Genomic DNA, 25,235 nt, shown 5'->3' with positions numbered 1-25,235 from the left:
CGATATTAAGATAATTATCATTTCTGGAAAACAATACAGGGTTTGTCCGGAAAGTAATGCATCACTTTTTTTTAATTTATTGATTGGATATGTTGAAAAATTTAAAGTTCTTCAAAGCATTTCCCTTTTGCACCAATGAATTTTTACCAGTGCAGTTGCCATGATTCATAAGCTTTCTGGAATTCCTCAGTTGGGAAGCTCACTAGGGAACCCATGAATGTAGGTTGTGCATTGTCGACTGACTGGAGATGCATTTCTTTGGGGTCCCTCTTCAGACTAAAACATGAAAAAGTCTACCGTGGCTGTGTCAGGACTGTAGGGCTGCTGCAGCACCATTTTCACACTGGTCTGGGTCAAGTGGGCCATGACAACAAAGGTGGTGCGAGATGGTGTGTTGCAGTGGTGCAGTTTCCTTCCACACATAGGTGACCCAGTGATTCAGTTTCTGGACCACTTCCTTGTAAAACTGAGCACTGATGATCTGTCCGGGGAGGACAAAAACATGGTGCACCATTCTCTTTGCATAAAAAAAAGCAATGAGCAAGGACTTTAGATGGGACTCAATTGTGCGAGACTCCTCCTACCACAGCAATGATGTCATGTGCCATTCCGCATTCTGCCTCTTTGACACTGGATCTTATTGAAAGACAAGTGATTAACCCCTTAGCTTACAGTGTCGTGTGAGAGACATAGCGTGCCGACCTGGCCAAACATCACCTAGACTTATCAGAGACATGGTACGTTTACTGCACCGAACAAGCGCATGTCGTGTGAGAGAGAGGTCATCAGTCAGCCATGTCAAATGTAAACAGAACATCTCTGACACGTTGCGGAGCTGATCGAGTACACGCGGCCTACACAAAGTGTTCTTCGTCGCATTCGGACCTGCCGACATTACAAAAATACTTTCACAATGTTCTCGACGTGTAGCAAACGAGTTCACGAGGAAAGGGAGACATGTGGTGGCATAGCCAACAATGATTTTGCAGGATATTTTGATAGTGGCAGTGACAGTGGTAGTGACGTTTTACCTCCTGTACGAAAATGGAGTAAGCAGCTGGTGATTGAAGATGATACTGATGAAGGAAAGCAAACCTACCAGCAACAATCAGAATCGTGGATGTGGCAAAAGGAAGACAATGAACCCACAATCTGGTCCTTTACAGCACGTGAGTACATGCATAGGAGAATTACACATTTTCTAAGTAATATTTAATAGTACATTTTGGGAAAACATCATAACTGAGACGAACAGATACCCAAAAGTGGTCCCCTATAGGCTGTAATGAAATAAAAATATACATTGCGCTATGTATAATCATGGCTGAAGTAAGGAAACCGTCGATTCAGATGTATTGGTCTAGGAGGGCTGTTACAGAAATGACAATATTTAAGAAGATGATGCCATTCAGGAGATTTTTGCACACAAGTAGATTTCAGCATCTGGCAAATAACAGTTTAGCCAACAACACACATAAGCTGTACAAACTAAAACCAGTCACAGATACATTCAATCAAAAATTTAAGGAAGTGTACCAATGCAAGAGAATATTGCCATTGATGAATCGTTAATGAAATTTAAGGGGTGCTTATCCTACAAACAATTTAACCCATCAAAACGAGCGAGCTTTGGTATTGAAATTTATAAATTGTGTGAGTCAAGTTCAGGATACTGCTGTGATTTTAAGATATACACGGGTAGTGACAAACGTGATGCTAATGGTAGTGCCTCTGAAAGTATAGTTCTAGAACTATCACAGTAGGTATTACACAAAGAGCATACTCTATATTTAGATAACTCGTTTTCCTCACCAAAACTTTTCAAAACTCTCCTCACCAATAAAACTAATGTGATTGGAACAGTGCGCTCAAACAGAAAAAAATATGCCCACAGACTACCTGAAGGCAAAATTAAAGAAGGGACAATATATAGTGAGGAGTTGTAATGGAATATTGGCACTAAAATGGAAAGATAAATGAGACGTTTACATGCTTTCCACAAAACATTCAACAGCAGAAATGATTGCCACAGACACACCTCTACGCAATGCGTCATGGAAACCGAAATGTGTAGTCGAATAAAATAGAGGCATGATTGGAATTGATTGCCAAGATCAGATGCTCGCATGCTTCCCTGTGATGAGGAAATGTATGAAAGGATAGCGCAAGATATTCTTTTACCTATTTGATGTTGCTTTATTTAACACGTACATTTTGTACAATACATTGTGGCAAATGACACAGCAAGCAGAATATAGGATTCACATTGCAGAATCATTGTTGAAAACTACACCTCAACCGGAATATAATCGGAAGGGACGATTAGCATCCGGCGATATACCACAAAGTTTGCATGCGCAACATTGGGCACATTTTCCCAAACATACTGATCCAACACCATCAAAAGTAAATCCTGCGAGAGCTTGTGTAGTGTGCAGAAAGCATAAATGACGCAATGAAACAATGTGGGAATGCAAACAGTGCAGAGTTGCATTACATGTGCCAGATTGTTTTGAACGATATCATACAATCAAAGACTATTAAATTCGTGTACATGTCATTGTGAAGACATTGCATTTGAAAATATGTTTGCCAACATATTAACGTAATAGGTCTCAGAATGTTTCGAACAAAATATTATACAGTCTTAGATCATTGCATTGTTGTGAATATTATTATCAAGATGTACTTCATCAATGTATGTTTGCTTATTAAGGGAAGTAAAACGTTTGTGAATATATCATTGCATTTGAGACATTGACTGTTTCATTTCCGATGGGCAACTAACGTCATTATTTATTAAACCTGTAGAAATGTCACGTTACTGGTATCTCACAAACACGTTCTTACAAACCCCGAGGGCGTCTGCACGACTTCTGACACCACCAGGCATAATGCACCGCAGCCTCAGCATGTGTAAGCGCCAGGAATTGTAAGGCACATCCGTACCTTGCAGCCACTTACGGCTCACGCTAATGGAACTTAAATCGTAAGCCAAAGGTTAATATGCAGTGATCACACTGTCAAGAAAATTCGAATCATATTCACAGAGTTGCTCAAATTCTTCACACACTTCCGCTCAATGCTGCTTCTGTGCATTGGTCAGAAGTTCGGGCACCAGTATTGTGCAAATCTTCCGCACAGTCAAGTCTTTCGATACTGCCTGACCATTTTTGGCTAGTCACGTAATTCTGACATTGAGTGAACACTCATACAATGGTGTAATTTCAGTAACTGGCACATTCAAGTCACACGATTGTCCATTTGTGAAGTTGACAAGCTTCCTGCATGGTGATCTCCTCCAGACCTTCTCTGAAGTCTTGTTCCACTGGTTCGAACTGTAATCTAGACGACTATGTGGGGGTCCATGGAAGTAGCCGTCCTAACCCCCCTAGAGCATGAGGCAATTGAGCATCATACTGCTGGAAAGCTAAGGGCCCACAAACCCTCTACAACCGGTTTGACAGCTCTGCGACATATAGTCTCATAAGAAAAAAACTGCAACATATTGCTTTCCGGACACACCCTGTATACTTGCGTAAAACTGTAAATTTACACATTTATTTAACATAATTAGTTGTATCATAAATTACTTATGTAATTAATGACTAAAATAGACAATGGACACACACATATTGAAAAAAGCCCATTTACTGATAATTTGCCATAACAAACTGCTAAAGGACAGCACTGCTATGAGAAATGCAGCAACTATTCATTTTAACAAAAGCTTACTTATTCATATCAAGTTTCAATCATATATAATGATCATCTTCAGAGCTAGATGTTCACAATTCGTAAGTGGTTAAAATATTTGAGGTAAAAAATTAAGATTTTCTAACACACCAGCATCAAACCATCTACAAACTTTCATGCTAGTACTACTATTAACATTTTATGTAGCAACAGACCCCCGCCCCCCATAAACCACGGACCTTGCCGTTGGTGGAGAGGCTTGCGTGCCTCAGCGATACAGATGGTGCAACCACAACGGAGGGGTATCTGTTGAGAGGCCAGACAAACGCGTGGTTCCTGAAGAGGAGCAGCAGCCTTTTCAGTAGTTGCAGGGGCAACAGTCTGGATGATTGACTGATCTGGCCTTGTAACACTAAACAAAACGGCCTTGCTGTGCTGGTACTGTGAACGGCTGAAAGCAAGGGGAAACTACAACCGTAATTTTTCCTGAGGGCATGTAGCTTTACTGTATGGTTAAATGATGATGGCGTCCTCTTGGGTAAAATATTCCGGAGGTAAAATAGTCCCCCATTCGGATCTCCGGGCAGGGACTACTTAAGAGGACGTCGTTATCAGGAGAAAGAAAACTGGTGTTCTACGGATCAGAGTGTCGAATGTCAGATCCCTTAATTGAGCAGGTAGGTTAGAAAATTTAAAAAGGGAAATGGATAGGTTAAAGTTAGATATAGTGGGAATTAGTGAAGTTCGGTGGCAGGAGGAACAAGACTTTTGGTCAGGTGAATACAGGGTTATAAATACAAAATCAAATAGGGGTAATGCAGGAGTAGGTTTAATAATGAATAAAAAAATAGGAATGTGGGTAACCTACTACAAACAGCATAGTGAACGCATTATTGTGGCCAAGATAGACATGAAGCCCACACCTACTACAGTAGTACAAGTTTATATGACAACTAGCCCTGCAGACGATGATGAAATTGATGAAATGTATGATGAGATAAGAGAAATTATTCAGGTAGTGAAGGGAGATGAAAATTTAATAGTCACGGGTGACTGGAATTCGAGAGTAGGAAAAGGGAGAGAAGGAAACATAGTAGGTGAATATGGATTGGGGGTAAGAAATGAAAGAGAAAGCCGCCTGGTAGAATTTTGCACAGAGCATAACTTAATCACAGCTAACACTTGGTTCAAGAATCATGAAAGAAGGTTGTACACATGGAAAAGGTTTCAGATAGATTATATAATGGTAAGACAGAGATTTAGGAACCAGGTTTTAAATTGTAAGATATTTCCAGGGGCAGATGTGGACTTTGACCACAATCTATTGGTTATGAACTGTAGATTAAAACTGAAGAAACTGCAAAAAGGTGGGAATTTAAGGAGATGGGACCTGGATAAACTGACTAAACCAGAGGTTGTACAGAGTTTCAGGGAGAGCATAAGGGAACAACTGACAGGAATGGGGGAAAGAAATACAGTAGAAGAAGAATGGGTAGCTTTGAGGGATGAAGTAGTAAAGGCAGCAGAGGATCAACTAGGTAAAAAGACGAGGGCTAGTAGAAATCCTTAGGTAACAGAAGAAATATTGAATTTAATTGATGAAAGGAGAAAATGAAGCAGGCAGAAAGGAATACAAACGCCTCAAAAATGAGATCGACAGGAAGTGCAAAATGGCTAAGGAAGGACGTCTAGAGGACAAAAGTAAGGATGTAGAGGCTTACCTCACTAGGGGTAAGATAGATACTGCCTACAGAAAAATTAAAGAGACCTTTGGAGAAAGGAGAACCACTTGCATGAATATCAAGAGCTCAGATAGAAACCCAGTTCTAAGCAAAGAAGGAGTATATAGTGGGTCTATACAAGGGCGGTGTACTTGAGGACAATATTATGGAAATGGAACAGGATGTAGATGAAGATGAAATGGGAGATAGGATACTGCGTGAAGAGTTTGACAGAGAACTGAAAGACCTGAGTCAAAACAAGGCCCCAGGAGTAGACAACATTCCATTAGAACTACTGACGGCCTTGGGAGAGCCAGTCCTGACAAAACTCTACCATCTGGTGAGCAACATGTATGAGACAGACGAAATACCCTCAGACTTCAAGAAGAATATAATAATTCCAATCCCAAAGAAAGCAGGTGTTGACAGATGTGAAAATTACCGAACTATCAGTTTAATAAGTCACAGCTGCAAAATACTAACGCGAATTCTTTACAGACGAATGGAAAAACTGGTAGAAGTCGACCTCGGGGTAGATCAGTCTGGATTCCGTAGAAATATTGGAACACATGAGGCAATACTGACCTTATGCCTTATCTTAGAAGAAAGATTAAGGAAAGGCAAACCTACGTTTCTAGCATTTGTAGACTCAGAGAAAGCTTTTGACAATGTTGACTGGAATACTCTCTTTCAAATTCTAAAGGTGGCAGGGGTAAAATACAGGGAGCGAAAGGCTATTTACAATTTGTACAGAAACCAGATGGCAGTTATAAGAGTCGAGGGACATGAAAGGGAAGCAGTGGTCGGGAAGGGAGTGAGACAGGGTTGTAGCCTTTCCCCGATGTTATCCAATCTGTATATTGAGCAAGCAGGAAAGGAAACAAAAGAAAAATTCGGAGTAGGTATTAAAATCCATGGAGAAGAAATAAAAATGTTGAGGTTCGCCGATGATATTGTAATTCTGTCAGAGACAGCAAAGGACTTGGAAGAGCAGTTGAACGGAATGGACAGTGTCTTGAAAGGAGGGTATAAGATGAACATCAACAAAAGCAAAACGAGGATAATGGAATGTAGTCAAATTAAGTCGGGTGATTCTGAGGGAATTAGATTAGGAAATGAGACACTTAAAGTAGTAAAGGAGTTTTGCTATTTGGGGAGCAAAATAACTGATGATGGTCGAAGTACACAGGATATAAAATGTAGACTGGCAATGGCAAGGAAAGTGTTTCTGAAGAAGAAGAATTTGTTAACTTCGAGTATAGATTTAAGTGTCAGGAAGTCGTTTCTGAAAGTATTTGCATGGAGTGTAGCCATGTATGGAAGTGAAACATGGACGATAAATAGTTTGACAGGAAGAGAATAGAAGCTTTCGATATGTGGTGCTACAGAAGAATGCTGAAGATTAGATGGGTAGATCACATAACTAATGAGGAGGTATTGAATGGAATAGGGGAGAAGAGGAGTTTGTGGCATAACTTGACAAGAAGAAGGGACCGGTTGGTAGGGCACGTTCTGAGGCATCAAGGGATCACAAATTTAGCATTGGAGGGCAGCGTGGAGGGTAAAAATCGTATAGGGAGACCAAGAGATGAATACATTAAGCAGATTCAGAAAGATGTAGGTTGCAGTAAGTACTGGGAGATGAAGAAGCTTGCACAAGATAGAGCAGCATGGAGAGCTGCATCAAACCAGTCTCAGGACTGAAGACCACAACAACAACAACGTAGCAACAGAAATGGTTATCAGGGCTTTGATGCCACTGTGTGAGAATTTGTTTATAATTATTTACTTCTGGATGATTGCTTTTGTCTAAAAGATTCTGACCACTGGTCACGAATCCTGAGATCAGTATAAATGATCGAATTTAGTTATCAATTATTTATGGCATGGAACTGAGACTGTAGAAATAAATTGTTCCAGAAACAAATTGTAGTAAGCACTGAAACCTCAGAATAGATGATCTTGAAGGGAAACCATTCCACAAATCAACTTGTCAGTTTCTTTTTATTTTGGGTTCAACATGTCACAACTTTTATTTTTGATCACAGATTTTCTAAACGTTACCTCTTTCTTAGTTTCATCTGCAGCTAACACTTCCTCCATGTTTGAGTTTTTGCACTCTTCATATTCAGCAATATGTACAGATTTCGAATGCCCTACATACGTCTATTTTTGAATAGCTTCTCTCACAAATGTTAGATGCTGCCGTATCTGTCCTGTCTTAACTGAGGTAACATCATATCACATTTCTCTTAGGTTTCATTATGATCAGCTTTCACAGTCGTAAGTGGCTGTTAAATGCAGACTGCCTGACAGGTTAATTTGGGTCTCTAACTGTCAGCTAATGCACAGAATGTTCTCAGTAAATTCCACTAACCCTCAGCAGTGGTCTTTCCTCTGTGGTGTGCTAAGGCATCTCTGGTCGTGGCAACATCCCTCAACTGCCTGAGGTACAGTGCTGTCACTGCTGTTGTTGCTACTTGACTTTTTGATTGTTCAATTTTCAAGTTCAAAAACTTTTAACTGTCAGTAAAGCCTCCTTTCAAAAACCAGCAGAGCTGGAGGTGTAACTCCAAATGGAAGCTCTGTCAATCCCTAATACAAATTTCAAAGCTGGTAACTAATTTTCCCATATTTGAGCTCACTGTACAAGACAGTAATTTTTCTGCCAATATCCAACATGGTCAGGAAGAAAGTGTCAATATTAGAAAGGCTTAATGTGCAGGTACTTTTTTTATACATGAAAAGTAATCTATATCATTCCTCTGCACACCAGTGTGCTTTTCCTGTGGCTATTGTCTCAGGTAGGGTCAGTTTCCTAGGGAAGAAAGCTGTTTTCAGTTGGAGTTGAGGGGCTGGCTTTCCCTAAACCTCCTAAGTGGGCATAGGAGGCTCGTTCAGTGTAGAGTGATTTCCCTATGATGATCTTTGCCAAACAACTCCTAAAAATCTTAGGGTGAAGCAGCGCTTTGCATAAGAGTTATAATAGATGCAGTAAATGTCCAGTGAGAATACCAACATTCTGTTCCTGATTCTGATTGGCTGAAAGGCCTAATCATTTTGTGAAGCTGTTTGGAACTCACAAAATGTAGGAATCAGCCTGCAGCCTCTGGAGGGGGGGGGGAGGGGGGAGGGGGGGGGGTAAAACTCATGTGTCTCTGGGGCAGAGCTGGCATTTCCGTAGTGTATCCATCATGTACTTCAGAAGCCAGGAGAGGCAGGCAGAGACCTCAAATTAAATAACTGAGCTAAGTAGCTAGCTACACACAGGTATTCAATGAATGAGACGATCTTCATGAATTTTTCACTGAAGCCAATAAATTATATTCATTTCTATGGAAATCTGAGAGTTGTGTTTTCACGTTCATTTTAGATTTTCAGCTGTATTCTTGTTTTGTTATGGTGGACACTACGGCTGGCAGTTGGCAGGAACCAGCTCTACATCTACATATACATCCATATCTACACAGAACTCTGCAAGCTGCCACACGGTTCGTAGCAGAGGGTACCCAGTACCAATGTTAGTCATTTCATTAATTGTTCCATTCGCAAATAGAGTGAGGGAAAAATGACTATCTATATGCCTCCATATGAGCACTAATTTCTCATATCTTAACTTTGTGGTCCCTACGCGCAGTATGTGTTGGTGCAGTAGAATCATTCGGCAGTCAGTTTCAAATGCCAGTTCTCTAAATTTTCTGAAGAGTGTTCCTCAAAATGAAACTGCTTTGATGTCCTTGGTCAATCTGACCTGGTACGGATCCCAAACACTTGAGCAGTTTTCAAGAATAGATTGCACCAGCATCCTATAAATGATCTCCTTTATAGAGGAACCATACTTTCCTGCAATCATCTCAATAAATTGAAGTCAACCATTCACCTTCCCTACTACAGTCCTCATATGCTCGTTCCATTTCATGTTACATTGCATTGTTATGCCCAGATATTTAAAAGACTTGGCTATGTCACGCAGTATATTAATAATGCTGTATCCAAACATTACGGGTTTGTTTTTCCTACTCATCTGCATTAACTTACATTTACCCACACTTTGAACTAGCTGCCATTAATTGCATCAACTAGTTCATAGGCGAAGTAATGGTGCTAAACTGTTCGCTTTGACCCTGTGCCCATAGTCATGTTGTACAAATGGAGAAGATGTCTCAATTACTGACGATGCCTTTGGCACAATTGTTTTATTAATCTTCATTGCATGATGTAATTTTAGATTTTTTTACTTCTGATGAAGGTATATTTATATGTACTGAAACCTTGGTCAAGAATTTTAATAAATTTTTATCCTGAAACTGTTTTTGGCTGTCATCCTTTATCGTGAAGAATTTCAACAGTTGCTGTTGCAGCCATGTTTAAAATCTTAAAAACTAGAAATTTTGCCTAAGTCATCTTGCGTCTTCCTACAGTCACTCAACTTCAACACCTTACCATACACCACAGCATCATCAGCAAAAACAACCACAGATTGCTGCCCACCCTTCTGCCAAATCATTCATGCATATAGAGAACAACAGTGATCCTATCACACCCCCCCCGGAGCACTCCTGACAATACCCTTGTCTCTGATGAACATTCACCACTGAGGGCAATATACTGGGTTCTGTTACTTAAGAAGTCTTAATATCTAAGGACCCATTCCATATATTCTTACCTTTGTTAAAAGTCTCCAGTGGGGCACCATGTCAAACACTTTCAGGAAATCTAAAAATATGGAACCTGCCTTTTGCCCTTCATCCAACACTTCCAGTATATTATGTGAGAAAAGTGCAAGCTCAGTTTCAAATGAGCCATGTTTTCTGAAATGTGTGCTTATTTATGGATACAAGGTTCTCCATCGCATGAAAATTTATTATATTCGAACTGAGAATGTGTTCAAGGATTCTGCAGCAAACCAATTCTAGGGATATTGGTCTGTAATTTTGTGGGTCCATTCTGTCACGATTCTTATATGCAGGAGTCACTTGAACTTTTTTCCAGTCGCTTGGGACTGGACAAGAGATTCACAATAAATGCAAGCTATGTAATGGGCCAGTGCTACAGAGTACTCTTTGTAAAAATGAATTAGGATTCCATCTGGACCTAGCAAGTTACTTGTTTTCAGCTCTTTCAGTTGTTTGTTTAGGCCAGGAATACTTATGACTATGTATGACTATGTCACCTATACAGGAGTTTGTTCAATAGTCAAGCAACACTATGTTTGTACAATTCTCCTGTGTGAACGATTTCTTGACTTTGAAATTTAAAACTTCGTCATTCATTTTCTTATCTTCAGCTGCCACACAGGACAGGTCAACAAGGGACTGAATGGCTTAGAGATATACATAGGACCAGAATTTTCTTGGATTCTCTGCTTGATGTTTTGTTAAGATATGGCAGAAGTAGTTGTATGCTTCAAGCATATATCTTTTCACAGATGCACAAATCTCTACTAACATTTGCTTGTCATCATCTGTGTATTCTCTTTTGAACAGTCACAGTGGAAATGAGTGGCCGGTAAAAACATTCAACAATTAAATTTGTTTCACCTACACCTGTTATACATAACCAGGTAACTTCACTGTTACACTCCAATTGACCTAAATAGAGATGATATTTTTGTCAAGCGCAGTGAACACTCCCCATGCTATGGGCTCTAATCTGTCATTCCGATATATATTCCACAATTCGCTAAATACCTCGGAGCTCTCCACTTCCGGTTTCAGCCAGCTCTCAGTCCCAAGAATAATTTGACTGCGAGAGCTTTCCTGGAGGGTAGTAAATTTGGGAACTTCGTTACAAATACTTCAACAGTTGATTGATAAAATTTTGAGAGTTGAAGTGTCTTTACTCTGAATGCGATCTGACTTCGTTTGCTGCATACTGCCTGGTAAGTGTTCATTAGAGTACCTCAAACTACTGTCTAGCCTAGAAAACACTCATGTGCCCTCCACAACTATCCTGCAACCTGAGCAGCAGTTTCCCTGATGTAGTGCACCCCCTGACCTATGAAGGGGTGTCCTATGAATCCCCACCCAACAACACAGGTCCAGAAATCTGCAGCCAAGACTGTAACAGAGTCGATGAAGCCTTTCGCAGAGACCCTCCACTCAGCCCGAAATCAAAGGACCTGGTCAACTTTAGGAAGGATGCTGCAAATTGCGAGCTCTGCTTGCACCCTGCACACGAGGACAGCAATCTTCACCACCTCTGCCAGCCACCTGTAAGAAACGAGGATGGCCTCAGGACCGATTCGTCAGTGACAACGTGAGCCACAATTCCAGATAACTGCACACTGCATGCTCAGTAGGCACAGGCAAGGCCACCTCCACATCTCTGATGAGGCCCCCTGGCAGACATACTGAGTGGTCATTGTGTATGTGTGTGGGTCGTCTGCGTAGAACGGCTCGCACACGTCGTATTAGGTTTAAGTGCTCTGAGCTAGAGAGAGGAACTGTGACAGTGCAAATAAATTAGTGACACAGAAATATAAACTTTATTGTGCTGCAATATTTAACTGAAGTTGTACAGCAACTCACTGGATGTGATTGCAGACAGATACAACTAAATAGTGGCCTGGCAAGGTGTGCTTTACTAAATAGGATGTCAACAAGACTGTGTCCATCCTGGGTGCCACACTGTCAATCACTGTAGTAAACACTTGTTCCTGTGCGAAAGCTATGGCACACCAGTTGTAGACTAAGTCTCGCAGACTGATCTGCACTATGAATTGTAGCTACGAACAGCAACCTCGGACCTCCGTACTGGAACTATTGTATGCCAAAGCCGAACAAGAACTATCTGCTGCTGCCTGTAGCTGCCACTTATCACAGTATGGAAGTCCATCTTACTGGCAGTGGTGCAGATGTTGCTGATTGGGCTGTGCTTGTGGCTGGCAGTGAACTACGAAGCACACCTTGTGCACCCAGTCAGAAACTGTCTCAGCATGCCAGCTCCGGCTGCGTCCATTGGTGAGGACACAACACATTGGCTTTCCTTCCAGCACTGAACACTATCAATCTAATGAGCTCCACAACACGCCTAACAATGGAGTTCCCGATAACTAGTAACCGCCTCCCCCCTTCCCGTGTGCCAGTTTGAACCCTGCTGAAGCAGCTGCCATCTGTCAACTCACAGGGTGAATGGGCGAAGCCAGATGGCCAGTCCCAACATCGGCCCTCCACCTTGAGCAACACGAATGCGTTACCACCCACCATTCACACTGTAGTGAGGGCAGATCCACTGTGTCAGGAACACTAGGAGATGCCTCAGCAGCAAAGCCCACAGGTAAAAAAAGTAACACCTGAAGTGTCCCACATGATGTGCAAGATTCTCCACCACCACTACAAACCAAGACAGCAGCCTGAAGGTGATAGACCATAGCCAAAAGCACATTCAGCTGTTCATGAACTGCAGCCAGCTTCTCCTGCGTCCACTGTTAGCAGTGAACACATTTCAAGCAGTCACCACGCCTAGGAATCTTTCTGAAAGTGGCCAGACTGTTGTACGGCTTTGATTATTGACACTGGAGTAGTCAAAGGTTTAACTATGTCTCAATATCTAAGCGAGGCTGGCAGTCCTTATTTAGACTGATTTTATTTGCGTATCAGAGAATCATTCTGTGACTACCAATCTAAGTGTCCAAAGAAATCTGTGAAGCAGTATGTCACATAATTTGTCTCACATGTCACACGTCAACAACAGTGCACAGATTCTGGTTGCGACTGCATGTGTGACTTCACGCAACACCATAAGAAGTGCTGACATACGGACTGTGGTGTCGCCACCCGACACCACACTTGCTAGGTGGTAGCCTTTAAATCGGCCGCAGTCCATTAGTATACGTTGACCCGCGTGTTGCCACTATCAGTGATTGCAGACCGAGCGCCGCCACACGGCAGGCCTAGAGAGACTTCCTAGCACTTGCCCCAGTTGTACAACCGACTTTGCTAGCAATGGTTCACTGACAAAATACGCTCTCATTTGCCGAGACGATAGTTAGCATAGCCTTCAGCTACGTCATTTGCTACGACCTAGCAAGGCGCCATGTTCAGTTACTATTGATATTGTGAATAATGTACAGTCAAGAGCGACATTCACCATTTATGGATTAAAGTTAAGTATTCCACAAGCTACGTCCGTTTTTTCTAAAGTCTAATTTCCTTGTCCTGTTCCAGACCTCACGCCAGCCTGCGTGAGCTAAAATGCGTGCCTTTCGGCTTCCTCTAGTAACCCGATGTTGGCTCTCCTGCCAACCCACAACACGGACAAAAGGAACATTTCACGAAGTTAAAACATTCCACATCACATAAAGAGAGAAAGTTCTTAATTATAGCTATGTGTCAAACAATAGAAAATCGAGGATTGCTATTATATCTGTGTGTAATATTTGTAATTACATGTGAGAAGAACTCATTACATTTCTAAGTCAAATTCATCTTAGTTCCATATTATATGGACATTTTGATACACACCATTTTTAAAATTTCCTCCTGACATCAATTTCAATTAATTTGGAAGTGAATAAAAAAGTACTGTTGCCTTGATATACAGACTACCACATTTGCTGTTAAAGTCAGCCTCCTCTGACTCTACAAAAGTCTGTTCAGTGTCTTACATAGGAATCATGCATTTGCATATCCCTATTTCTAGCTTTAGGGTCTTCTTTTGCCAACACAAAATACAGCCAGCATAATCATAATTTTACAGCTATTAATCAGGTTTTTGTATGGTGTCCCTGGGCTTTACTTTTCACATAAGTCTCATTAGCCTCTTCTCTTGTACAAAGACCCTTGCTATATTGATCTGGCAGCTTCCATTCCACAATACAATTCCATAAGACAGGAGTAGGTTCAATGGTGCAATAGATTTTAATTCACTACATATGCTAATTGCTGACTCCACAATAGTCCATCATCTATATAATTATATTCCCAGAAACTTACATTCAGAACAGGCATTTGCTGCAATATCTTCATAATACATGCCATCCCTTAGAGCGCAATCTCAGGACTGAAAGGCATCAGATCTCCCATCTCTACATCTTTCTACCTTCTTTTTCATTTCCACATAGGAATTACAGTCAACATCTTTCATAATTTGATCTGCGTACTTTAGTCATGGTCTTACCCTAATTCTTTTCCATTGACACACCCATGTCTTATTGGTTTTAGGAGACCCTTGTGTCTCAACAGATGAGCTCTTATTTTTTCAACAGTATTCTGTAAACACCTTTAAAGACTTTGTCATTCGTTATCTTATCAGTCCATTTGATTTCCAGGATTTGATTGTAACATATCTAAAAAGAATCCAGTATTTCCCTTACCTTGGTCCTCAGAGTCCGGGTCTCCTAGCCATACAACCCCACATTCCAAACACATTCACTTCTTGCTTCACCTCATATCATGGCAGTTGTGTATCTCTCTTAGTGATGTGTCCACTTCTCTATACCCTGGAGTATTTTTCTTGTTGGTTTAGGGTCTTATGTAGCAGCTGGCTCGCTTCTTGTAGTTGAAGCTGAGTCAGAAAACTTCATGAGATCTGTCATTCAACATAATATCTGACGTATTTATCTCTTTCTTTTAATCTGACCTCTTGAACAGAGGTCCTGCTAACCAGTACCTCTGAAATGCCATGTGTAACTGACAAAAGGCTTGACTTCATCACGTTCTGCAGCTGTTATTGGTGCAAAAGAAGATCTGCTCATATCACGAAAATGCACATCCACTACTTTCTTTTTAAAACACGTATTTCCTTGAATGGGTGTACGGATAATTAGAATGAGCTGTAAATTTAAGTAAAACACAACTTTACATATCATATACACCTTGAAGGCTAAACATGACAATCAAGATTACAATATTTTTCATTTGTCATGAAACACACTTGTCTTTTGTTTTCATTCTTGGAGAGTGCGGTTGCTTTCTGATGGTAAACCCACCACCAAGCTGTGATGCCAAAACATAATGCATCCCACCCACAGCAGGTGAAGCCCTTTATTTATCACACCTTGCTCTTTTCCCGTCTTCCGTACCTCCCATTTAATGTCTGCACATACACAAACAAACACCTGTGCACAGTATATGTTCCATGACTTACTACCTATTTAATATTATTGTGTCACATTTGTACTACACAAGTAGTGTGAAATGTCATTTGCCTAAATGGCATGCATGTAACACTTCAGCCCTTCACAGATGATGAGCATTTGTTGAGCTGCCTAATCACCCTTCTCTACCTCTCACTGTCTACAATGACATCCCTATCAACTTTTTTCCTTGTTTCATTTAACTTTGTGTCACATGCATTAATAAGCTTGTGTGGCAATGTTTATTTTAATCTACAGCAGTAAACAAAAAATAATGCTGGACACACCACTCCATTTAATGTTTAATACTACTATTTCAGTGTTATCATTGTGTTGTAATATGGGTATTTACATCACTGATATCTACAGGCCATTAAAAAGTGTCAATACAGGTCAACAGCTCCAATAAACAGGTCCAATAAACATGGTGTGTGCTGATGGAAGTTCCCGTCCAACTGCAGGAAGTAGGTATCAGTACCATTTCTTGATCAATGTATAGGCAGGCATTCTTCACAACAGATTAATAAAGCCATGCACACTATTACAATGGTTAAATGGGGCTCATTCTCTCGGTAACATATTTGCCTGCAGTGATTAAGTACATGCCATCTCAGCATAGACTACAAATAATGTTCACACATGTTGGCACACAGACATATTCTCACAGCAGTGTCTGTGAACATCTGGTGATAACATTTCAAGAGTACTGAATCCGTCAAAGAGGCCCAATGTATTGACCTTCTCATTTCCCAGATGTCAAGCCCCTGGACTTCTGGTTATGGGGACACTTGAAGAAATTGATCCACATTGCTCGAGTCAATGTTATGCAGACATTGCATGATTGTGTATTAACAGCAAGCACAACAAAATAGTAGGTCTCAAAGGAAGATCAATTCCCTGTTCCAAAGAGCATCAAAGGGACTTACTGTCATGGATGCCCATCACATTATGCAAGCATGTGTCCCAGAACCACGTTCATCAGACCTATTCTCTTGTTTCAAAGAGTAAGACCACTTCTCAAATTTTTCAACACTTTTTTTAATGCACCGTATATTTCATGTATTGACTTGTACCAGATACAAACAACTTGCCTGCCTATATGGATCTGTGGAACAAGTACACCATAAACAAACAATGCTAGTGCATGAAGACTACCAAAATATCTCAATATCATCAATTGTAAAAACACTGAGAGCTCTAACACTTCTGTTTTTCAAAGATATCTGGGGTGTGAAATTACAAAAAACCATGTTGAAAGAGAGAGAGAACCAGCTGCCAGATTAACCAAAAAAATTAATAGTTAATTTGGTTGTCACAAACTGACAAAACAAGATAGCAGTAAAGATGTAAGCATTTGGGTGAAAATATTCTACGAACAACACACCAAGGCAAGCAAGATGGCAAAAAACATGTTATCCTGATGAGCCATAAACTGTGGGACATGCCACCTTGTTGGATTCAAGTCTTAAGTTAGGTAGATGCAGATATAGGTTTTTGACCTAAAATAATAACAAAGAAAAACAGTCAAACTTGTACCCAGGTTTCAAAAAATAAGTGAGTTCCAATGCAGATGGCTTATATGCACCAAAACAGGTCTGAGTAACAAATGATCTTAAGATACCTGATAACAGCCTCAATCAATAAATCATATTTGAAATTTTATGAGATTGGACTGAATGATAAACAATTTCAGTAAGAGTTATTCTTTTTACTTCCTTGAAAAACAGTTGCTGGTTTTATTTTTGACTGACTGCATAAATGTTAATAAACAACATGACTGCTCACAGCGAAATTACTTACTAGCTCTTGTTTGACCAAAGTCGTGCCACCACCAGAACTTCCACATTCTGGCGTTGCCATTTTCTGAAAAACACAAATGCTACAATGAAGACAAACTGCAAAGAACAATCTGAGGTTAAATCATGCACCTTAAAGCATGTGACAAGTTCTGTATTTGTGTACTGAGGAATTCCAGCATGTATTTCAATGGGCATTTTCTAATTTTGTTTCACTGAAGTTTCAACCAGTTTATTATTGTTGGCTAGAAGTCGACAATTAAGCCAATCTTTGAAATCTTAATTGTTCGATACATACATAGATTGTCACTAGGGGACTAAGCTTGATTTTACTCACACTACTTTCAGCCTGCAAGAATCAAAATGGTTTTCTTACTCAGTGCCTTTATGTATAGAATAAAAACGTGCAAATATTTGGAAATTCAAATCAAAATGAAATGACCATCATGTTAGTTACCCATTCTATAAAGTACAGGGTGACAATTATTGAAGTAGATAAAAAAATATAAATTAGTTACAAACTATGGTGTGCACACACTGTATTCTACATGTAAACATCACTACAGACATTTGGACTTAGGTTATGACATGTTCAATATGCTTGCCATCATTGGCAATGATGTGGCGCAGAGGAACAGCAAAATTCTGCATGACCTGTTGAAGTATCGGGACATTGGTGTTGCCGATGATCTGCTGAATGACTGTTTTCAGCTCAGCAATGGTTTTGGGGTTATTGCTGCACACCATGTTTTTAATGTAGCCCCACAAAAAGGACTCACACGTTTTCAGATTGAGAGAATATAGCGGCCAATTGAGGCCCATGACTGTGGCCTCTGGGTACCCCAGATTCAGAATGCGGTCCCCAGAGTGCTCCACCAGGACATCACTTTCCTGCTTCAATGGGGAATAGTTCCGACTTGCATTAACTACACCTTGTCGAAATCGGGGTCACTTTGGATAATGGGGATGAAATCATGTTCCAAAACCTTCACATACCGTTTGGTTGTCACTGTGCCATCAAGGAATATTGCACTGATTATTTCGTGACTGGACACTGCACACCACACAGTCACCTGTTGAGGGTGAGGAGACTTCTCGATTGAGAAATGCAGATTCTCAGTCGCCCAAACATGCCAATTTTGTTTAGTGATGAACCCATCCAAATGAAAGAGGGCTTCGTTGCTAAAGCAAACCAATCATGTGCATACTAATTCCCTCATACCCTGTGGCCAACTGTGCAGTTTGAACGTCCTAATGCAAACCATTCAGATATTCTGATGATTTTATTTCATATAGTTCAATAATTGTCACCCTGTATCTCCACACCTGGAGTACTGATCCACAAAGTTTTGTAAGCACTGTAGCAAACTATGTTCAGTGTATCTACATCTACACTTCGCAAACCACTGTGAAATGCATGGCAGAGAGTATGTACCAGAGTACAAGTTGTTAAGGTTTCTTTTTGTTGCATTCACGTGTTGAGAGCAGGAAGAATAATAGTTTAATTGAATCTGTGCATGCTGTAATTAATCTAATCTTGCCCTTACAATCCCTCTGTGATCAATATGTAGGGGATTGTAGTATGTTCCTGGAGCCATTAACTGTTGCTAGTTCTTGAAACTTTGTATGTAGGCTTTCTCAGAATAGTTCATGTCTATCTTCAAGGGTCTGCCAGTTCAGTTTCTTCAGAATCTCTGTGACACTCTTCCGTGGGTAAAACAAGCCTGTGACCACTTGTGCAGCAGCTCTCTGCATACAATTCAATATCCCCCGTTAATCCAAAATGATGCAAGTCCCACACACTTGAGCAATATTCTAGACTGGGTCAAACGAGTTGTTTGCAAGCAATCTCCTTTGTTGACAGATTGCATTTCCTCAGTATTCTATCAATACACCAAAGTCTGCCACCTGCTTCCACAACTAAACCTATGTGATTATTTCAGTTCATATGCCCACAAAGGGTTACACTCAAGTATGTGTACGAGTTGGCTGATTCCAACTGTGGCACACTGATATTATAGTCATAGGATGCAAAGTTCTCATTTTGTGACGCACACAGTTTTACATTTCTGAACATTTAAAGCAAGTTGCCAAACTTTGCACAATTTTGAAACCTTGTCCAGATCTAACTGAATATGTATGGAGCTTCTTTCAAACAGTACTTGACTGTAGATAACCGCATCATCTGCAAAAAGTCTGATATTAATATTACCCCCAGAGATTTTGCAGATGATGCAGTTATCTATAGTAAAGTACTATCTGAAAGAAGTTGCATAAATATTCAGTTAGATCTTGATAAAATTTCAAAGTGGTGCAAAGATTTGCAATTTGCTTTAAATGTTCAGAAAAGAACAATTGTGCACTTCACAAAATGAAAAAAATATATATTATCCAACGATTATCATATCAGTGGCTCTCAGGTGGAGTCAGCCAAGTCGTATTATCCTAAGACTATCGTATTAGTGAGTCACAGCTGGAATCAGCCAAGTCAAACACATACTTGAGAGTAACGATTTGTAAGGATATGAAATCAAATGATCATGCAGGCTCACTCATGGGGAAAGCAGGTGGTGAACTTCGATTTATTGGCAGAATCCTAAGGAAATGCAATCAGTTTACATAGGAGATTGCTCACAAATCACTCATGCAACCATTCTAGAATATTGTTCATATATTGGGACCCATACCAAATAGGACTAAACAGGGATATCATGCATATCTTCAGCTAGAGAGAGGAAATAACTCTGTCATATTTAGCACAGATGATAAATCTATAGACTGTGAAACAAACACAACACTTTTAGATATGAACACCAACTGTCAGCTATTTATGTCTTGTTTTCTTTTAGTCTCTTATCTAAATACAATGTTGTACATGAATTGGCATGAATGTAACCCATAATATTTTAACAGAATGTCAAATGCGCTAGTATATCTAAGCATTATGGTTATGGTGTTGAAGGGAAAAAAATTGCCAGAGCAAATGAAAAAGCTTGTTAAGATGCACATGTTTTTTTTTTTAAAAAAAAAAAAAAAAAAGCTGAAACAATCTTCACAAGTAATACACACTACAGAATGAAAGAGTACTTGCAGGAATCAGAGTAGTGGGTAGTAATAAAATGGGATAACTACAACACCATGTAACATTTCAGTATATCATGGTTTATTGCTTTCACAGGGAAATCAAGTGTCAAGAGATAAAATGCATAATAGTAATGTGTTGTTATTCTCCAGAGTTCAATATTTCACTCATCATGGGGGGATGCTGACTCAGTTTTTCAGGTGGACTGAAGAGCATAGCTGAATGCATGCGGGCAAACAGTTGGCTTTCTGGCCAGACTGCAGTTGATGCAAGGGACACCGTTCAGAAGGAACCAGCTGGTGCACTTAGTGTGTGCTGCAATTAACAACAAATTTATGCTTTATATTACAAGTTACCTGAAACAAATTATTTGTAAATCAGGGAACATTGCACAATAGGAGCCAACGACATGTGGCAGTTCAGCTGTTACGACACTGACCTCATATTTAAGAGGGTGGAGTTTCTCTGTTCACTCATCTTGATTTGGTTTCTCTAAATCACTTAGACAAAAGTGTGGATGGTTCCTTAATTGTGACCACAGCTGCCAACTTGTCCTAACCCCATAAGGCATTTTATGTATTACATGTGTTGCATATTTTGAGCTGTTGACCTGCACTGTATTACCTTGACAGTTCCTATATCATTGTGAGATGGTTCTTGGATGAATAAAGATAAATAATAACTTACATAATCCTTCCATGATACAGCATAAAATAAAGCAATTTTTCAACAGAAACCATAAAGTATCTAGTGTTTGTCGATAACAAATGAATAATCCAAAAAGGAGGATTTTTTTAGTCTTGCGGATTCTATACAACAATGACTCTTACAACAAGGTGTCTGAATGAATGACTTTCCCTAGTCCTGACACTCTTTGGTCTAACGGTAGTCTGTATAATTTTTCTTGGAAAGTGGTTCACTCAGTCCCACCACTTTACTACTGAGTATGTCAAAGACAATTTTCCACCATCCCCCTAAGTGCTACAGCCCCAAGAGTAACAACATTCCATTTTCTCATGAAACATAGTTAAAAATCAAAGATACAAACAAACGGTCAGTTCAGTGTCAATATCTATTAGCTACTTTCGAATACATGGTGGCTCTATAGGGTAAGAGTTGACAGAACAGTTCAGCACTAAGAATGGAATAGATCTGAGAGCAGATTCTACAGATAATGAGAAGTCACTCTTTTGGCTGTGAAAAATTTCAAATGTGATTTGCAACCCACTTTACCTCTTAAACACAAACCAAGGTAGAGCAATAGGGTAGACACATTATGTATCCTTCATTCTGTTTCTACTGAATTTGAGGAACAGAAAAACTAGAAAAGGAGAGATACATTCTATAATGTACAAATTGAAAACAATGATACACATTAATTGAAACTCAACTGCAGAAGACACTCAAAGGCAGAGAGAGTATTTTACCTTTTGTAATTTAAAATATATAATAAACATCACCAGATGAGATCTCGAACACATTTCAGTGTATCTTTCAACAGAAATCCATTTATTTCTTTCCGACATTAAATGAAATGCAGCTGGAGAGGATGTGTGAAAACCTTGTCAGGAAACAGTAAGTAAAACAGTACAGTTGTCATTACTGCATAACACCTACTTATAAACAAAACTGAAAATTTAAAATTAGATGTATACCATAACATAATATCTTGTCAACGTCAACCAAAGAACACTACCAAGATGAGTGTACAAAGACAAGTTATTAAGTGTTAGGCGGGAGTATGTCCAATAATGAGCAAGAAAATTAAAAAAATGAGTGAATTGCTATAAACAGCATCGTGAACCAACTACCCAAGGCAATATATACAGAAAACTACAATCCACTACAGTTGTACAAGTATAAAAGGCCTACTAGATCTGCAGTCTATGATGAAACTGAGAAACAAATGTGATGAGATGAAACAAGGAATTCAGAACATCAAGAAAGATATAAATTTAACTGTACTGGTTGACAGTAATATAATGAAGCAAGATTAAGAAAAAAAAGAAAGAAAAATAGTATGAGAAATGTTAGGAGAAATTAATGAAAGAGAAAGCCACCTGCTACTATTTTGTACAGAGTTCATTTTAAGCATTGCAGATAACTTATCTAAGAACAATGAAATATTGTTTTATATACGGAAAACACATCAAGACACTGGAAGGTTTCAGACCATCATACTATTATGCAATCTGAGATTTAAAAACCAAGTTTTAAACTGTGAAACTTTTACAGGATGTGGACCCTGTTCATAATATATTGGTTATGAAATGGAGACTAAAGTTGGGCAAAAAGATAGGAAATCAAGGAGATTTGCATAAATTGAAACAATTCAAGATGGCTAACACTGAAAAAGAGAGAATTAGAAGATGACTGACAGAAACACGGGAGATAAATAAATAAATAAAATAGAAAAGGGATGAGTAGCTTGCAAAGTGAATAGTGAGGAGGATGCTAAGTTCACCCAACCTGGATATGATGTGACGTCATTATGACGTATATACGCTTTAGTCGATTAACACACCTATCGACTTTTATGAACGTTCGAGATTCTAAACTGTCGTCAGCTAGTTGTTTGTTTTGACACGTGCGATTCTGAAAACAGCTCAGTGTGGCAGCGTATATGTATTTCTCCAAAATAAAAGTAAAAGAGCTGGATATTAATAGAAATATTCCTGACCGTGGCCTTGAAAACACCACGGACAACACGTTTCGTAAAAAAGTGAAGTCTTCCTATGTCCCGACCAGATTAGATTGTGTGATTGTTGTACTGAATGCTTACGCCGAAAATAATATTTATTTATATCAACATTTTAGTATGGTTTCATACAATTGGTCTTGTCAGTACATATTAGATTGTGGCAGCATACTCTTGCTGACTTTTTTTTCTTAATTTATATTGCTGAAAGAGAACTCGTGCAAGTTCGTTAGCTAAGTAATTTATATGTCCATCCCAAGATAGTCTTTTATCAACCATAATTCCAAGTAATTTTACACTCGGACCGCAGAGAAAGGTACCTTAGTGTCCAGTAATGACTGGTGAGTAGAATGATTGAATTTCGAACTTAAAAAGAAAAATATGAGGCATTGCTGAAGAAAAATCGTCGACCGGAGATGAAATACAAGGGGAAGTGGATTTCTCAATGTAATCTTAACCAAAGGTTAGTGTCTAGTACTGATTGACGTATGAAATGATTGAATGCAGTGTCAAAGCATTCCATGGTGGTATGATAAACCAGACATACTGTATATTATGTCATGTATACAACCACAATAGTTTTAGCATGTACCTGGCCATGTCAATGTGATTTATGTCAGCAGTATAATTTGCTAAGACAAGATTATGCAAAATACGAATTGCATCACAACATGAGCGGATACCTTAAACTATGCAGAAGTCTCGTTACTTTTGCTGGATGCAGCTTGCAGAAGATGGCACCAGTAAAGGTCTCTTACTCGGAGAACCAATGTGTTTGGTCATCATATACTCAGTTCAGCTTTGGAGTCTACTGTTCACAAACGAATGGCGCAGAGCACAGTGCTACCCTGTCACAAACTCTCGAAAGTTCACAAAAGTCGAATAGTCGATATACGGTTTCTATCGTTTTCGATGTAGCGTGTATACGTCATAATGACGTCACATCGTGTCCAAGTCCGGTGAACTTAGCATCCTCCGAATAGTGAGGGTAACGGGCGTCAAATAGTTTCCAAGTCAAGGAGAAAATATAAAATTGCCACAACTGAAACAAGTAAACATCTAAAAAATGAAATTGACCGGAACTTCAACCAGGAACTGCTGGAGCAGATATGCCATGATCTAGATGAATGCTTGACTATCAGAAAGATAGGTGCAGGTATAATAAAAAGAGAAGCAGCTTTATGAATAACAAGAACTCAGATGACAAACCAGTACTAAAGCTGATAGGTGGAAGGAATATATATTGAGAGGCTATATGAGGGAAATGAACTTAAAGACAACAGTACAGGAGGCGAAGAGGAAGTAGAGGAGGATGAAATGGAAGATGTGATACTGCAAGAAGAATTTGACAGAGTACTCAAAGACCTAAACAAGACACCCAGAGCAGATAGCATTCCCTTAGAATAACTGGGATCTTGAGGAGCACCAACAGTGAACAAATTACTCTACATGGTATGCAAGATCCTTGAGACACATGAAAGACCTCCAGACATCAAGAAAAAATTGTAACAATTGTACAGTTACAGAGAAAGCAGGTGTTGACAAATGTGAGTATTATGCAAACATCAGTTTAGTAACTCATTGCTGCACAATACTAACATGAACTGCCTACAAAAGGATGGCACAACGGGCAGTAGCTAATCTGAGAGGAAACCAGTTTGGTTCTGCAGAAATGTAGGAACACACAAAGTAATACTGGCCCCAAGACTTATCTTTGAAGATGGAGTGATGAAAGAAACCTGCATTCACAGTATTTGTAGGTGTAAAGCAAAAGTTTGAAAACATTGACTGGAGTACACTCTGTGTAATTCTGAAGTTTCAATGACAAAATAAAGAAGCAAAGATGTTATCCACAACCCGTATAGAAAGAGGAGCTGAAGAATGTGAAAAGAGAGGTGGAAATGAGAAGAGAATAAGTGCAGGTAGTAACTTCTAACCAACATAATTCAGTCTGTACAATGAGTAAGCATTGATGGAAACAGGGTAATTTTTGGGAAATTAATTAATGTACAGGGAGGAGACACGAAAATCTTTAAGGTCTGCTGATGATTTTGTAATCCTGTCACACAGCAAAGGATCTGGAAGATCAAGCGAATGGAATGGATAGTATCTCAAAAAGATGAAGAGCAATAATAATGAATCCTTCCGCATTCACACCCACTAA

The 25,235-nt window shown here is 39.5% G+C and overlaps 1 protein-coding gene across 5 annotated transcripts in view; it reads right to left on the bottom strand.

The window, feature by feature from the left end:
* LOC124717229 (zinc finger protein 501-like) overlaps positions 1 to 25,235 on the bottom strand; it is a 139,642-nt gene that overhangs the window by 106,108 nt on the left and 8,299 nt on the right. For 3 of the 5 annotated variants that reach the window (XM_047244025.1, XM_047244029.1, XM_047244027.1), the window contains one exon: positions 17,296 to 17,358. In XM_047244025.1, the coding sequence (XP_047099981.1) occupies positions 17,296 to 17,358 (63 nt within the window). Of the gene's footprint in view, positions 1 to 17,280; positions 17,359 to 25,235 lie in introns of all 5 variants that reach the window. The other 2 variants (XM_047244028.1, XM_047244026.1) reach the window with 1 other exon arrangement.

Source organism: Schistocerca piceifrons, chromosome 9 (genome assembly GCF_021461385.2).
Source record: "Schistocerca piceifrons isolate TAMUIC-IGC-003096 chromosome 9, iqSchPice1.1, whole genome shotgun sequence".
NCBI lineage: Eukaryota > Metazoa > Arthropoda > Insecta > Orthoptera > Acrididae > Schistocerca > Schistocerca piceifrons.
The sequence above is the reverse complement of the archived record's forward strand: the minus strand, read 5'-3'. Positions and strand labels throughout refer to the sequence as shown.